The 15,762-nt window shown below is 44.8% G+C and overlaps 3 protein-coding genes across 6 annotated transcripts; 1 reads left to right on the top strand and 2 right to left on the bottom strand.

The window, feature by feature from the left end:
* Window positions 1–1,436: 1,436 nt before the first annotated feature.
* Window positions 1,437–3,355, bottom strand: LOC139299704 (guanine nucleotide-binding protein G(I)/G(S)/G(O) subunit gamma-5). Its single transcript, XM_070922558.1, has 3 exons — window positions 3,263–3,355; window positions 1,615–1,741; window positions 1,437–1,495 (listed from the first exon to the last, which is right to left on the bottom strand). Exons 1-2 carry the CDS (start codon window positions 3,353–3,355, stop codon window positions 1,616–1,618), a joined length of 219 nt encoding a protein of 72 aa, XP_070778659.1. The 3' UTR covers window positions 1,437–1,495; window position 1,615.
* A 1,556-nt stretch (window positions 3,356–4,911) lies between these two features.
* Window positions 4,912–8,400, top strand: clpp (caseinolytic mitochondrial matrix peptidase proteolytic subunit). The gene is made up of 7 exons (XM_070922547.1): window positions 4,912–4,988; window positions 5,897–5,998; window positions 6,808–6,879; window positions 6,984–7,080; window positions 7,219–7,406; window positions 7,498–7,603; window positions 7,723–8,400. The coding sequence occupies exons 1-7, from the start codon at window positions 4,977–4,979 to the stop codon at window positions 7,950–7,952; spliced, it is 807 nt and encodes a 268-aa protein (XP_070778648.1). The 5' UTR covers window positions 4,912–4,976; the 3' UTR covers window positions 7,953–8,400.
* Window positions 8,401–9,745: 1,345 nt separating this feature from the next.
* aldh3b1 (aldehyde dehydrogenase 3 family, member B1) lies at window positions 9,746–15,566 on the bottom strand. Of its 4 annotated transcripts, none has more exons than XM_070922532.1 (10): window positions 15,470–15,566; window positions 14,491–14,660; window positions 14,237–14,347; window positions 13,832–13,952; window positions 13,032–13,117; window positions 12,581–12,662; window positions 11,782–12,174; window positions 11,204–11,370; window positions 10,997–11,096; window positions 9,746–10,519 (listed from the first exon to the last, which is right to left on the bottom strand). In XM_070922532.1, exons 2-10 carry the CDS (start codon window positions 14,650–14,652, stop codon window positions 10,332–10,334), a joined length of 1,410 nt encoding a protein of 469 aa, XP_070778633.1. In that variant the 5' UTR covers window positions 14,653–14,660; window positions 15,470–15,566; the 3' UTR covers window positions 9,746–10,331. The 4 variants fall into 4 exon arrangements, with proteins under 4 accessions (XP_070778633.1, XP_070778634.1, XP_070778635.1 ...); XM_070922533.1 differs by lacking the exon at window positions 15,470–15,566 and adding an exon at window positions 15,292–15,389; XM_070922534.1 differs by lacking the exons at window positions 12,581–12,662; window positions 13,032–13,117.
* Between the last annotated feature and the right edge of the window lie 196 nt (window positions 15,567–15,762).

The raw sequence follows: 15,762 nt of genomic DNA on the forward strand, positions 1-15,762 counted from the left end.
GACCCCCTCCCCTCTGGCAGGAGGCTGCGGTCCATCAGGACCAAAACCTCCCGCCACAAAAACAGTTCCTTCCCCTCTGCAGTCAACCTGACAAACTCTCACTGACACCACCCCCCCCAGAACACAAACACAAGTTATACGTTATATTAACGTACATCACCCCTGTCCCCACTGCGTTACATTAATGCACCCACCCCCTACTGGACACTTTATCTGGACACTTTACTTTATTCTGGTCACTGCACTGTTGTTATTTATCTTATTTTTATTTTTATTCTTATTTTACCTTTTATATTCTACTTATTTGTTATCGAAACAATAGCACCATCAGACCACAGCAAATTCCTTGTAATGTATGTTACTTGGCAATAAACAGTTTCTGATTCTGATCTCAAACAACAGTGTGCTACAGATGCAAGTAAAGCTAAGTGAAATCATGACATATACAATAAGGGTCAACAGTTGGTAGGTTTGATATCATTAGTATTATTAGGCTCACGCCTTTTATGTTTCAAACGCAGGCCACGCAAAGGTGCGGCATCAGACAAGTGACCTCTGTGAAAGCGGAGCGCTGAAAAAGTCGCCACCTAAAAGTACGATTTATTAGCTCTCATTGTACCAGAAAGTCAGAAACACATTATTTGAACCTCTATTTACAGTGAAACAGTTTTTTTTTCTTCATCAGTGAAAGTGAATACTGTTGGCACTGGTGTTCATGCCAGAAACGGCTTCACAGACAGATGACAAAAACAAACACGTGGCAACTTTTAATGGTGAATAACAGCAGTGCACATAAGATGGGATCAGTTATTACCCATCAACTTACAACAGCTTATGGGGTTCTCCTGTTTTCCCAACCAAAGGTTTCTTTTGTTTTATGAATCACGTTTGACTAGCGAGTACGAAATGAAATGATTACAGACATTTAAAGGCTCCTGTTTCTCCAAAAATGAATCAATATCTCAAAAGCAGCGGAAAGGAAATGCCAAAAAGATTTGGGGGGGGGATGCTCCTAAATGGGAAGGAATCTGGCTAATCAATGTGACTTTCATTGGATCTTTTCTCTCCGGGGGAAAACATTCCCCCCCCCACCCAATAACAACCACTGTAAAACGTGTAGTTCTACTGTAAAAACAAGTGGTCAAAAAATAGATACGGTCATAAAAAAAAAAACGAACTTGCATTAAGGCCTGTTGTGTAAAGCTACCGTAGTATAGACCTCTGAAAAGAGCAAGACATGAGACCAGTGGCACAGCCTGTCAAAATCAGTACAATACATCTACTGCATTTTTCAGCTGAAATCTGTCAGCGTCATTCCTTAACTGCTCCAGTAACAATCTGTGTGTGTGTGTGTGTGTGTGTGTGTGTGTGTGTGTGTGTGCGGTCTTGTCTTCGTTATCTTCAGAGGCAGTGGGTCACATGACAGTAATCCACGTCTCGGAATGATCAGGCGTCTTGTGTGAGTGTTTCAGCTTGAAGGGATGTGTCTTGCGCTCTAAAATACAAGCGGGGCCATTGAAAAGGATTATTAGAGGGGGCAGAAAATCCAATAATTTAAGAGCATAAAATAAATAAATGACTGATCAATTCAAGCAAAGAGAAGAGACCTCACACCTCAGAGGAGGACACATGACTTGGGAGGCCTGAACGGGTTATCGCTGGAGGGCACCCCGGTGAGGAGGGGGTCTTTGTGGGCATTTTGCAAACAGAAGGTCTTCAGTTCTGCGGCTGCTTGAGAAACCTGTGTAATATTCCACATGTCACATCCTTCGGGTTAAGGGGAGGGTGGTGATCAGTCACAAAGTCAGCCACGGTTACATAACACAGAGAAGGTTGTCCTCATGCTGCTGATTATGGTTAATATATCCTGCAGAGACCCGGTTTTTAAAATCACAATTCAACTTACCTCCGAACGGGCTTTCTTTTACGCCCTGCCCTGACCTTTATCACCCAATTAGGTATTTTCTCCACTTTATGGAGTCCCGTTTCACAATGTCACAAAGTGTGAAACCTCATGGCTCCTAAAAACTACTGCGCTGCCATCTCTCTATGGGAAAAAACATATCTGGTTCAAAGGACTCAAGGATGATATATGTATATATTATATATATATGTATATATATATACTGCACTCATCAAACAACATGTCCAGATAACACTGGGTGAGGTTTTTTTTTGTTTTTTATAGCTACCAGCTGACCAACCAGTTGTTTATTTGTACTTGTTTAAATTACTTTCTGTTCACGTGATGTTATAACGGTGAACGTAAACGCGTTCCGAAAAACTAGCTTAGAGCCGACGGGTGCGACTTTTGCTCAACACTGGCCACGGCGACCACGAGTGACAATTAAATGGTGAATGCTAAAATGCAGCGTAACCGTAGCACGCATGGCTAACTTCAGGCACCGTAGGCTACTGGTCATGCCAGAGAAGAAGGAAGCTTGTGTTATCTCCTTTTTCAAAAGTTGCATGGACCTCGCTTTAAGGTTGGGTCAACATTATCAATCAGCGACAGAGAGCACCACAGGTTATATGTATATATATATATATATTAAATATCTCCTTGGCTCACACCACAGCAATCAATTGAACATTTCTTCAACATTCTATATATATATATATATATATATATATATATATATATATATATATACTATACTTTGGACTGTAACTAATTGCAGTCTCGTGGCGCTGCTGCTGGGGTGGTCAACACAGACACACTTGAAACCAGTCCGACTTCTGTTCTGAAATAAGTAGCCGCCCCAACAATCACTGCAGTCACACTGCAGCACAATCGACAAAGCTAGCACTGTGCCGCCATCTCACTGCGCTTACACTGCACACCAGGAAAATCCCACTTTCCCGCCTTCGAACGACTTCTAACATAAACCTAAATGTAAAACACGCATTTAGTTTTAAGTTGAAACGGGAGATGTTTTCAATTTAAGCTAGTTTGTCGTAACCACACAAATTTTCACGCTTTTGACTTAGGAACTTAAGAGGGTCCATTTTCCTCAACTTTACAGATGTTTTACCCCATATAGTTAGGCTATATATGTGTAACTCAAACACATTCTCAAAGTTTTGAGTTCACACAAACGTGGAAAAATGCTAACTCTTAATTGACAGCGGTAGGTGGACAGGAATGACTCGCAGCGCGCGGCGCATCAGAGCCCATGGCGCGCCTCAGAGCGGGACTCGCGCGCACAGGAGCGGTTCGGCGTGCAGTTTGACGGCAGTGTCCCGGGCCGTGTGTACGCACCTTGATCCGACGGACGCTGGCCTCGAGTCGAAGCTGTTTCACTGCCTTCTGGGCGATGACCAAGCTGCTGTTGGCGGCGCTGTTGTTCGACATGACTGAGTCCAAGTGACGGCGGAAAAAGTGGGCAAGTAGTAGTCGGTCACGCCAGCGTTTCGGTTCAGTTGCTGTGATAAAGCACATCTTCCGGCGAGAGCCTTCAAAATAAAGAGCCTGTTCACTCACCCACAGCCCAAACACAGACGCACGTTAAAGGGCATGGCCAGTGCTTTATAGTTGCTTGTTAATTAAACTCTATTAAATTGGGATAACCTTCTTATGATGGTGGAGGAAGTATTCAGATTCTTTACTTAAGTAAAAATAGCAACACTGCAATATAAATTAGCTCCATTGTACAATACAAAACACTCACATCACTTAGTAAGTACTCATAATGCAGAAGAATGGTCCCCTATGTGTGTTAATGATATTATTGGATTACGATTAGTGATGCATTGATGTGTAAGTAGCATTTTACTGGTCAAGGTGGAGCTAATTTCAACGATTTTAATTTCTGTTGAGTAGTTAAAGATGTAATTGTATATTATCAAATATATCATTATATGTTTTCTATGTAGAATCTTAATCTGTAAGGTAACTAGTGACTATAGCTGTCAGATAAATGTATTGGAGTGAAGAATACAGTACTTGCCTCTGAACTGTAGAAGTATACAGTAGCATAAAATGGATATACTCAGCAAAGTACAAGCACCTCAAATTTGTCAAGTAAATATAGGTTACTTACATCACTACCTACTGCTGTGCACAAATACTCACAACTAACAACCAAACCACCAATATCAACAGAAATGTCTATAAGTGCAAAGTTGGTATGCCACCTTATGATTTATCCCAATTTTTTAATTATTATAATTATTTTTATAATACAAAATGTTATTTCTATATATTTTCAGTTCAGTAGAAAAGGAGAAAAGATGTCAAGTCTACAGTGTCATAAATGTATATTGGAGGTTTAAAGGTCCAAAAAAAATATTATTTCTAGACTAAAGTCTAGTTATTCTTTCTTCTTTTAAATCCCTCCCACTGCCAGGTTTAAACTGCAGCCGCAGATTCAGGGGAAAATGTAATATCATTATTATACATTTATTTCCGATTTATAAAAAAAATAACTGCTTTTGTCTGACGCACATTTAATCATTCATCTATTCACTATTTTCCCCAAGCATCACTTCCCGAAACTCCGTATTGTTTTTCCAACAAGCAGGAAGTACTACATTTTGTCAGTTTCAGGGCTCCATAGAAACCAGCTAGGACCCAATTGGCTAAGACAATCATTACAAGATTACACACCAAAATAATAATACACTGAATTTGATACAACAATCATTGTAGGGTTTAGTTTGTGCAACACAACATTTGAGGGTAGGGTCCAATTGCCTAGATGATTATGTGTAGTAGTGTAGCATATATAATTGGCCGTGTATTCATATATAGGGTAATTATATACAGTACAATGTGATAATGTAGTATTTAGTGGGGAAAGGATTTGAAGGAGCAGCAGAAAAGGCACCGACAACCGGAACATAGAGGGCGCTACTGAGATACATTACACCCCAAACGCCAAGAAGAAGAAAGCGGTTCATGAGTCGAGCCAGAATTGCTTCCGGCGTGTTTCGGGGTCACGCAGAGGAGGGGTGAAACCTGAAAGACTTCAAAAATGCTGTTACGAGTGAGTACAACCAACAGTTTCGGGGGAACCCTCCTGTCGGCGCGCCTCACGCCGTCAATTAAAGTCGAAATAAAATCGGCGCTCACTGTTGTTACGGCTCGTCGCGTTGAGCGCCATAGCTAGCAGCTTGTGTAACGTTGCTTCACGGCATCACCTCTAAACCTGTCAGGTCCATAATGCAACGATACTGACATGCTTTGTGTTACAAAGACATAGAATGTAGTGCCCCCACCCCCACCCCTAAAAAGCCAACAAACTTAACAAGTCGAAAATAAATCCGCGTCTTTTCCCACTCTTCGTTCCTTTTTTTTGGATGACATAACAGCTAACTGTTAGGCATGTTGTGTTTGGGTGACGTGATGGCCACTTGCGGAGGTGTATGTGGCCTGATATTACGGAAACCACAAAATATTAATCGCTTTAATGGGACCAAAAGTAAGTCGACTAAAACGGTAGTGCATTCCAACACATTTGTTGGGTTTTATCAGTTAGTGATTTTTTAACATTGATAAACTCCCCACCACGCTGTCAGAACTCTATAAGCAAATTCTCTTATTTTAAGAGAGAGATACAAAGATATCTTTATTACCAACTTCGCATGATGTGTTGTTATTTGTCAATACTAAAAAAGCAAAATGCACACAGAAACTGCATTCGCTTTGAACTTAAATTTATTGTGACAAAGCTTTGCTTTAGATTTAAGTTAGCTGTATTCTTCTTTTTTTAAGGATGTATCACTCCCATATTATTTTTTGGAAATGTTTTACCATTGTGGGGTTGTTATAATGACATGTATTCCTTTTTCTTACATGGAAAAGATGGCGTAATTGTAGAATCAAACTTGGAACAAAAGTATGGAGGAAAACCAAGCATAGAAATGTGTTTTCTGCCTTGTCTGTGTCTTTCAGAGGGCGCTGCACATCGGAGGCTTGACACTGAAACACAGCAGGTCCGTCCACCACAGTCCCGCATGGAGGAGTCCTCTTATACCCATAGTTGTGGAGCAGACGGTGAGTGTGTTAATGCTGCACTGTGCGTGAATTCTCTATTCATTCCTAAATCGCATTTGTGGGAAATCTACACATAAACACCCAACTGTGTCCTCAAATCCCAACAGGCTTTTGCATGATGCTGGTCTGGGTTTGTAATGGGGGGGGGGGCATGCTCTGGTAAACAAGAAGGGATGAGTTATGAGTTTATATTTTGTTGTTTGCTTGGAACAAACAGAAGGGCTTGTTTAGAGGGTGTGTATTCAGAATGAAAAGCACTTTACAAAGAAAAGGGGGGGGGGTAAAGAAAAGAATACACCCCACAGAATCCTCCAGTTCAGCCGATTTTGAGTATTAAAAATAGGAACTGACAGCATGTCACAGCGTTGTTTCCTGTTGAAGTATCACTGTAAAGAGGCATGGCGAAATAACCTCCATAACTTTAAAGGATAGTTTAAGTACTTCCAAAAGTGTACCAAAAGGTTTTAGATTGATTCACAGCCCTCTAGTCTTTTCATTGGTGGAAGTTCATTCCATAACACTATGGAAAACCAACTTGTAGAGGCAACGTACTCGGTGCTGACGGCTAATCTACACCACCACCGTCTCCTGTGTCCCAGGAAACAACACAAACCAACAGCAATTAACTGCTTGTTAAAACTGCTAGGTTTAACGTCTCTGCAAGGTGATTTCATTGATGCACAGAAGTGAACTGAACACAGAGGCTTGGAGAGCAGGAAGTCTATAAACTTGCAGGTGTGCTGTTTGGTTTGTCACAGCACGAGAGAAAATACTAATAACAATCCTGCCTTCTTGTTTTTTCTCCCCAGGGGAGAGGAGAGCGAGCGTATGACATCTACTCTCGCCTCCTGAGAGAGAGGATCATTTGCGTGATGGGCCCTGTAAGTGTCCGCCGGGATGTTTTGAGATTCTTTTTAAACATGTTTTCAAAAGTGTTTTAATTTATTTTTTCTTCTTTTCTGTCCTTCTTTTCTGCTCCGCTCAGATCGACGACTCTGTAGCCAGCCTGGTTATTGCCCAGCTGCTCTTCCTACAGTCCGAGAGCAACAACAAACCCATTCACATGTACATCAACAGTCCCGGTAAGACGAGCAGAGCCATGTGCGCACCAGTTTCTCTTTTAATTATCCATTCCCCTTTTTAATTTTGATTCTGGGTAAATTAAATCCTGCCCAAGCCCTTCAAATGAGTCAATCCATGCCTATTCTCCCCCCACCCAGGCGGCGTGGTGACAGCAGGCCTGGCCATTTACGACACCATGCAGTACATCCTTAATCCCATCTCCACCTGGTGTGTTGGCCAGGCAGCCAGCATGGGCAGCTTGCTCCTTACGGCGGGAACGTCTGGCATGAGGCATTCGCTGCCCAACGCCCGCATCATGGTTCACCAGCCTTCGGGAGGGGCCAGGGTAAGGTGGTCTCCTCAGGTTCCTTCCAGAAAGTCTGAAAGTTAGGCCTGTAAAGGTGACCGTTTCACTGATCACAGTGCTGTGTGTCCAGGGTCAGGCCACAGACATCGCCATCCAGGCCGAGGAGATCCTGAAGCTCAAGAGACAGATCAACAACATCTACGCCAAACACACGGGCCAGCCGCTGGAAACCATCGGTAGGTTTGCTCAGCTCAAAGGAATATTGAGGTATAGAAGTGAAAAGTAAATGATTTGCATGTCTCCGTAAGCTGGTTCTCATTTCTCTCTGCCTCTCCTCCTTTTTTTTTTTTTTAAGAGGGTGTGATGGAACGGGACCGCTACATGAGTCCCATGGAGGCGCAGGACTTCGGTCTCATTGACCGCGTCCTGGTCCACCCACCCCAGGCGGGCCAGGATGAGCCTGAGCTGGTGCAGAAAGAGCCAGCAGCGACGGCCAGCCCCTCCCCACCGCCGGAGTCTTCGGCCCCCGTGCAGACCTCCCCAGGGGGGACTCATCCCCCCTCCTCATACAAACCTGAGCCGTGAACCCACCACAGCAGAGCTGTCCGAATTTGATCAGGCATCATGTACAGTGATCAGGAAGTCTTCGTATGAAGTGAATACAATGTTTGGTATAGATTTTTTTTAAAAATCATTCTTGACATGTCGATTCCTTTGGTCTATGAAATAAAAGTCAAAGAGGTGATGGCTGTTAGCCGCATCTTCATCTTCTTCTTGACTCCACACACACAAATTTCTCACCTCTGAAGGAAACTGGGCTCAGTGTTTCAGCTGAGATGATGTTGGCGCTTGCAGGGTGATGATGCGCTACTGCAGATGAGTTGATGTAGGGGAGGGGAGGCCTGTAAAGACTATGCAGCCATCTTGTTCTGTACCTCCTCGGTGCAGAGACGCCCACTGAAGAGTGGAGAGGACCTGTATGACCTGTATTTCAACACTCACATTTGTAATAAATATGACCATTTTGACCGGACTGCTTGTTGTTCTTGAGCCGTAATCCACCCCCAGTGAACTGAATATCTGCGTGGTTGCAGGTTTTAGGCCGCAGCTGTTTTTTTTTTTTAAAAATGCGTTTAAATTTTCACACTATCTGGTGTCAGCGGTCACGCCTTCCGAACTACATGCCTTCCGTTCTACCGACTGAACTCATGTTAGCACCCGGACCACCTCCTGTACTGTGGATGTTCCAGAGGGCTTCACAAGGGAGAAAGACATACAACTAGCAACATGTCTAGTTGTAACGTGGGGTCCATATTTGTTCATTTCAACTAGTGACATTTTTTTGGTATGTCAGGTATACCTGTTCCAGCATTAAGAACTGATTTGGAGTCAGAGAGGGTGACGCTCAGTCCACGGTGCCCCTAAACAAGCCGTCGGGACTTCCTGTAAGGTTGTGACGTCACAACTGTACAGTCACCGCACTCGGCCACGCCCCCCGCCCCCAGCAGGTCATCTGTTCCAGGCACAGCACCACCCACCAAGTACAGGGACGTACTCATCCACCCGCTCAGTCTGTCTGAGTTATTGGACAAGTTTTTGAAGGTTGTTCAGTTTGTCTAAAAAGGGTTTGTTCCAGACAGAAGGGGGAACTGAGGGGGTGTATAAAGGGCCAACATAAGATAAATAAGGACTTTTCTGGACCGTGAATCACGCAAAGCTACTCCAGTGGAGTCCCAGAATAAAGATATAGAGCAGTAAATACGCATAATATGGGACACACAATGTGTTTTGGTAAGAAAGGCGGAATGCAAACAGAGCGGTGAAAGTCATATCAACCTCTCATTTTCTGTCACTTTAGGGACCCGTGTTACTGATTAGATACGATGCTTTAATGAACTGTGATCCCCATGAAGTCGGAAAAGTGACTCTGAGCAAAACCCTTGTTGTTATGCCTTATGAAATTTTCACCTGTTCATTTATTAGTAATATGGACGTTGTAAGCTCAAAGTTCCCGTCCCGTCCTCTACATACATGTGCAGTAAAATCCGTTGACTGTCAAATAGATAAATTCATTTTCAAACCATCCCCGTTATGCTGAGGTTATTATTAATTTGACATACCTTAACTTACAAAACGACTTCGAATAATTATATTATATATATATATATAATATAATTAATTCATAGTAATAATACCTGCCAGTGTCTGCTGGAAACGTATCTACCGCCGTGCTGCACGCCTCTTCCCCACATCTGACCTGCGTGTAAAATGAGATTCTGCTTATAGAGCGTCCAGTGCAGGAGATGTTTTGCGAATGAGCACATTGGGTTGCCGCCCGAGAATGTGACCACATAAGGGCGGACAGCAACTTTGTTTGGCAATAAAAGCAAAAAAGAACTCAAGTTTATTTACAGCATTTCATGGAAAACGGTATAAAATAAACACATCTGAGTCTCCTCCAACACCACAAGAGAATAGACTGTTAATTAATAATAATACTAATAATAATAATAATGTGTGTGTTAATTGACCAAAACAATGACAAATCAAATGGGAGGTTATTAAAAGCAGTAACACTGTAAACACCATTCTCACCGTGTAAAGATTTCAGTGCAAGATGATAAAGAATACATGGGTGTGAAGTCCATGGCGTTAAATATAATAGATATCAGAGCCAGTTTAAATGATTTCATCAGTAAAAACGACAGTAAAAGTACGTACGAAGAACTCACTGGGAAAGGGAAGGGGAGGATATCCCTCTGAAAACCCTGCAGAGTGACGCGGAGGTCTAGTGCGCTAACGTAAACAAGCGCACAGGCACAACCCTTGCAACACATTTAAAAATAAAAGGATTTGCATACAGTATAAAAAGCTTCGCAGTCTTCACACACACACACACACACACACACACACACACACACACACACACACACACACACACACACACACACTCCCTGCCTGTCATCACATGAGCGAGCAGCTGCCCTTGGACGAGGTGGTCCAGCGCAGCCAGGCCAGTTTGTCGTCTCGGTACGGCGGGTAGCGCAGGCCGTTGAGTCTCTCCAAAGCCCAGCCGCGCAGCATGCAGGCCCGCCGGTGGCTGAGCGTCTCGAAGGTCCAGCGGCCGTGGTAACTGCCCCAACCGCTGGCTCCTGGAAGGGAGTGGTAAAAACCATAAACACCAGTCAAAAAAAAAAAAAAACAAGCATACAACGGTGTACACCTTCCAGCCTCTCTTCATAATATTAAATCAGGCGACAAATAACTTAAACCGGCTACTCTGAAGACATTCTCTGACGTGTCTTCACCCAAAAGAAACTCGCTACACTTCAGGAGTTCAACACATCGGCACAGTTTTTAGTAATTAAAATAAAGTCGGCACACACTTTGTCATCTGTTCTCTAATCCGTTTCCTGAAATCCAGACTCCAAGTCCAGATGTGTATATGGATGAAGTATTCAAATATGAACAAAATTAGCATTATTCATTCGTTTTTTTGCCTTTGGTAGCTTATTAAAAAAAAAAAAAGGAGCAAAGGGATCACATCAGGAGGTGGCAATACTGTCAAAGAACCAGGGCTCTAAAATGACATGAGCGTGGGACAAGCTTTAGACCGAGTTCACACCTACCTACGCCTCCAAAGGGCAAGCTCGGCAGGGTCATGTGGATGATCCCGTCATTAGAGCAGAATCCTCCGCTGCTGGTGTTTTCCAGCACCGTGTTTACCACCTTCGAAACAAAGGAAAGGACAACGTGGTGTAAAAACATGGGGACAACACGTCCGCAGATACCACACGGGGGGGGGGGGGGGGGACTGCGGAGTTCGGTGCACTCACAGAGGATTCGTCAGAGAAAACGTAGAGGGCCAGTGGCTTCTCCTTGCGGTTGATGAAGTCGATGCCTTCCTCCAGGGACTCCACGGTGAGGATGGGCAGGATGGGGCCGAAGATCTCCTCCTCCATCAGAGCGTCGTCTTCGGCCACATCCACCACCACTGTGGGGGCTGAGGAGAGCACGACGACATAAGACAGTATAATAATGTGTGTATCATCAAACTGGGAAACGTTATCAGATGCGCATGTGCCCAGCTGCTGCGTCCTGTGGGAACCACCTCTGAAGTTCAAGTTAAACTGGCTACAACAGGTTTAAGGTCCTCAGAGTTCAATTAAAATGCAGACTTCTACAGCCCAGATCACGTTAGAAAACTGTTCCAAATCAAACTAATGCGGTCTCATGGTCTCACAGTCATGCAATAAATTCTACCTTCATGAAGGCTGTAATGTTCCGTTTAGCGAGGTGTTGGTTCAGTTCAGTTTGTGGTGCTGTTGGACGGCAGCGCACTATTATGTAGCCTATCGTCAACCTGGTTTTGTTCAGATGCCACAAGACTGCACTCTCCTGCTTCTTAACCCACCTATGTACTTGTCCTCCTGGTCGCTCTCTCCTCCCACGACAACCTTGCCACCGGACCTCTCGAGCAGTTTCATCAGCCGAGTCCAGTGTCGGGGCGTCACGATGCGGGACAGGTCGGGGCAGGTCTGAGGCTCCTTGCCATAGAAGTCTTCCAGGGCCTGGCGCAGCTCGGGTAGCAGGGCGTCCCGGGTGGCTGGAGAGCACAGCACGTAGTCCGGGGCCACGCAGCTCTGGCCGACGTTAAAAAACTTGGCCCAGGCCAAGCGGCGAGCGGCCGCCGCCATGTTCACCCGTCCGTATATGAAGCACGGGCACTTGCCGCCCAGCTCCAAGGTCACCGGGGTCAGGTGGACCGAGGCTGCCTGCAGGATGCTGCGTGCCACGGACTGAGAGCCTAAAAAAAGACAGAGCCGAAGGCAAAGTCAGTGTCCAAAGCGGAGAGGATTCCTCCTCTGGTGAGCGTGGACGTGCTTTCTACATTATATGACAAAGGCTGGTCACACTCAAGATATCTCGTTATGGACGGACGCTGGACTGACCAACATCAGCATCCTTTAGTCCGGTCTAATGTCGGTAACTAATATTAGCTAACGTTATAGTTATAGTCTACTGTTACGCTACATTTTAGCATGTCCCACAGGCGTTTCAATGTTTTTAAATCAACTTGGGAAGTGAAATTCAAGCGGTGTCCGAGACAAGTTCCTGATATTTTGGTCTTGCAGCCAGGGTAAAGGGCGATACACATCAACAATTGAAACACTGTGGCATGCAGTGATCTGATCCATCCCGGAGGCATTTACCTGTGTAGAAGATGTGGTCAAAGCGATTCTGCAGAAGGGCCTTGGTCTCCTCCGCTCCACCACGAACGACTGCGTAACAGTCCTGCCACAACGATGAGATCGGTCAGATTCACTGCGACGAGCTCCGGGTCTCGGTCGCAATTCTTCACAACGCCAAGTCAACCAGAATTAAGCATGTGACTTGGTTCATGAAATGTTTTAGGCTTCCTTGCCTTGCCTTCACAACATTGCTACGAAAGGTTTGATGAATATAGCGCGGTGCGCTGAGGAAGAGTCGCACAACATGTTTGATTTTGATGGACTCGCAGTGGGGTCTGCATTCATGCAGCCTACATTTATTTGGCTGGTTTCAAGTTTCCCGCGATTGCTCACAAATATCATCAAGAACTCTGGACTGTAACCGAATGTGGAGATTTAAAAAAAATCTTGGGGGGGGGGGGGGTGGCTTTACCTGAGACAAGTATTTGGGGATGAGCTCTGCTATCAGACTCTCCGTGGCGGCGCTGACCTCTGAAGGCTTGAGGACCACGCAGTTTCCTAGTGCAAGACACCAACATCATCCAGTTAGTACAGACAGCAGTGATTGGCTTGACGAAAAACGTACGCTTGCACGTGACCAGTCCGCCTTCAGCTCCTTAGTGTTTACGATGAATGAATTTCCTACGAACGCTCGCTGTAAGGTTTTTGTGGAAACAGCCGGACTGTATTGAACTGGAACAGTTGCACCAAATGTAGCTGCTGATTCAAAAGTGACCAATGAAAGCCAATGACAACATTTACAATCTGACTATGCTGTTCGCCCCTGTTGGCTTTGTCGTTTCGCTGCAATGTCCTCGCTCCGAAAAGTCTTTACACGTCGAACACGTGACAGTCAGCGGCACAACAGCGGCTTCCAAGAAGCTGCCAGGCTTGCATGCCGTGACTTTCATGTCTGCTTGTCATTTACAGTATCTTCTGGGTTTGATCAGACAGCTTGTGAATGCAATGCAGTTTGTCAGGAAGCCCTTGTAAAAAATGTACCAACTGGACTTCCCCCTGAACAATACAACGATTTATTTAGATAAAAGAAAAAAACAAAAACAAATGAGCAAACTTTGTTGCACTTCAAGTTGAAGATGCACCAATAAATACTTTTATATTAACAAAGGATCACATGAGTACTGATTTATTGTAATGTAAAAAAATATATATATATAGTGCAGCTTTAAGTCAGTGTACTGTATATTCTGGTGACATGGGTGTGGACGATACCTGCAGCTATGGCTCCAACCATAGGTAAGAGGAGGAGTTGCAGGGGGTAGTTCCATGGCCCAATGATTAACACAACTCCCAATGGTTCCCTCCGTACGAAACAGCTATCTAGCTTTGTGGCCTGGAAATTGGCGGATATCAAATATAAATTCTACAGCGACACAAGCGTTCTGAAAACACAATATGTACACACACACAATTCTTAGTGAAAAGAGCAACTTAAAAAAAGGGGGGGGGCCCTCCCACAGATTTTAAACATGAAGGACAGCTTATTTGTCATGAGGAGTGCTACGCAGCTTGTGAAAACAGTTGCATAATATCAACTTGTCAGACAAGATACTTTACATAATAACGCATAATGTACACCTTCATCAGCCAGTATTCATAAATCACTGTTAAACCTACCAGGTTTTTGCCAACGTACTCCGGCTGCATCCAGCTTGTGAGGTTGGTGATGGCGTGGTGCAGGTCATTGATCACTATATCAACCTCAGAAATGATGGCCTCAAACTTCGGCTGAGAAAAGGGAAGTTAATGCTTATTGGATTGTAGCAGACAAACAAAATCACGTGCTGGGCTCCTTAGGGTTTGCTTGCGTAATCATGTGTTGAGGAAGTGTGTGTGTGTGTGTGTGTGTGTGTGTGAGCACGGCCTTGTACCTTGGCGAGGTCTTTGTGCAGTGCATTGACGATCAGCTCCTCGTTATCTTTGATCATGGACATGAACTTGGTCAGCTGAGTTCGACGAAAGTGCTCTGGCACTGGGATGCCTGAACAGGACGCTGCCCGCAGCCTGTCCACAACCTGGCTCTGGGTGTCCATCCTGTCACCTGGAACACACACACACACACACACACACACAAACGCAGACAAAGAAACAAATCTCAGACCCCCACATTAGATAAGACGTAGGCTTAATGGCCGGTGTCGAAAGGTCATTTCAGCAATTCAGAGTTTTTGTGTCAGTCACTGACTGTGAAAGGCACTTAAAAGAACAAGAACTTCTAGCTATGGAACGGTTTATTCAAGAAGACTGTTACCGCTGGATACTGTGGATTTTAGGGATGCGTGTGAAGTCATTACGCGATATTTCGCAACGGAGAGTGAGCATTTGTAAAAAATAAAAAATAAAAAATCTGTACGCCGAAGTTACTGGGAGTTTTTAATGTTTTATCAGATGTATTCAAGTGCGTGGCTCCTCTCATTCACTTTCGCGGAAAAGCAGCGGAATATTAACTGTGATATTTCCCAATGGAGTTTCGCGCACCGCTGTGCGTGACGACAGCGTCAGTGGCACGCGTCCAACTGAAGCGAGTGCAGACAAGCGGTAAATTGGCGACTTTTAACCTCATTATGTTTAACACGGACGAGTGCAGCCGTACGGTGGCGGTGTGTGGCCAGAAATATGGGGTAGAACAAACTAAACGCCCGTGTAATATTAGCAAAGCAATTTCCGATTACCTGAGGGACTGTCGGCAAAGTTGCAGGTTCATCTCAGAACACATCAACTTCCTTTTATCTGGACTTTACAGGAATTCCCTGCGAATACGTTTTACGCGGCGATACCCTTCCACAGGAACTATTACGTATTTAGCAAACCGAACGGAAAGTTGGAGTCGAGAAGCAGCGTTCAGCCTACCTGTGAAGTTTGCGTTTCGTCTGCTCCCGTGCCGGTGAAATTCTGGAAACGGGGAGTTGCTCCTGTCTTTCCGGCTGTTGGCTCCCTTCTTCTCAACTGTCGCCCCCCCCTTTGGTGCACTTATTAGGAACGGCAGGCGTGGCGGTTTCGTTTGAGCTTGAAAACTTGTCGGGCGAGAGACGAGTCCTCGCGCGACGACGCACGCTCGTGCCGCCGTCACATTCTTGTCGTCCGGTGGTCCAATCAGTGGGCTCTCGCCCTCACCTTCAAAGTAGCTCCAGGTGCAGGGATAC

The sequence above is a fragment of the Enoplosus armatus genome, chromosome 17 (assembly GCF_043641665.1).
Source record: "Enoplosus armatus isolate fEnoArm2 chromosome 17, fEnoArm2.hap1, whole genome shotgun sequence".
Classification (NCBI taxonomy): Eukaryota; Metazoa; Chordata; class Actinopteri; order Centrarchiformes; family Enoplosidae; genus Enoplosus; species Enoplosus armatus.

What these genes read in the sequence shown, in the direction of transcription:
- LOC139299704 (XM_070922558.1), bottom strand. Translation starts at nt 3,355, where the DNA reads ATGTCGAACAACAGCGCCGCCAACAGCAGCTTGGTCATCGCCCAGAAG. An exon ending in CCAGCGTCCGTCGGATCAAG is followed by an intron (nt 1,742 to 3,262) that starts GTGCGTACACAC and finishes AATATTACACAG; the next exon opens with GTTTCTCAAGCAGCCGCAGA.
- clpp (XM_070922547.1), top strand. An exon ending in CATGTACATCAACAGTCCCG is followed by an intron (nt 7,081 to 7,218) that starts GTAAGACGAGCA and finishes CCCCCCACCCAG; the next exon opens with GCGGCGTGGTGACAGCAGGC. An exon ending in AGCCTTCGGGAGGGGCCAGG is followed by an intron (nt 7,407 to 7,497) that starts GTAAGGTGGTCT and finishes CTGTGTGTCCAG; the next exon opens with GGTCAGGCCACAGACATCGC.
- aldh3b1 (XM_070922532.1), bottom strand. Translation starts at nt 14,652, where the DNA reads ATGGACACCCAGAGCCAGGTTGTGGACAGGCTGCGGGCAGCGTCCTGT. An exon ending in GGTTGGAGCCATAGCTGCAG is followed by an intron (nt 13,118 to 13,831) that starts GTATCGTCCACA and finishes GTCTTGCACTAG; the next exon opens with GAAACTGCGTGGTCCTCAAG. An exon ending in TTTTCTCTGACGAATCCTCT is followed by an intron (nt 11,097 to 11,203) that starts GTGAGTGCACCG and finishes TTTGTTTCGAAG; the next exon opens with GTGGTAAACACGGTGCTGGA.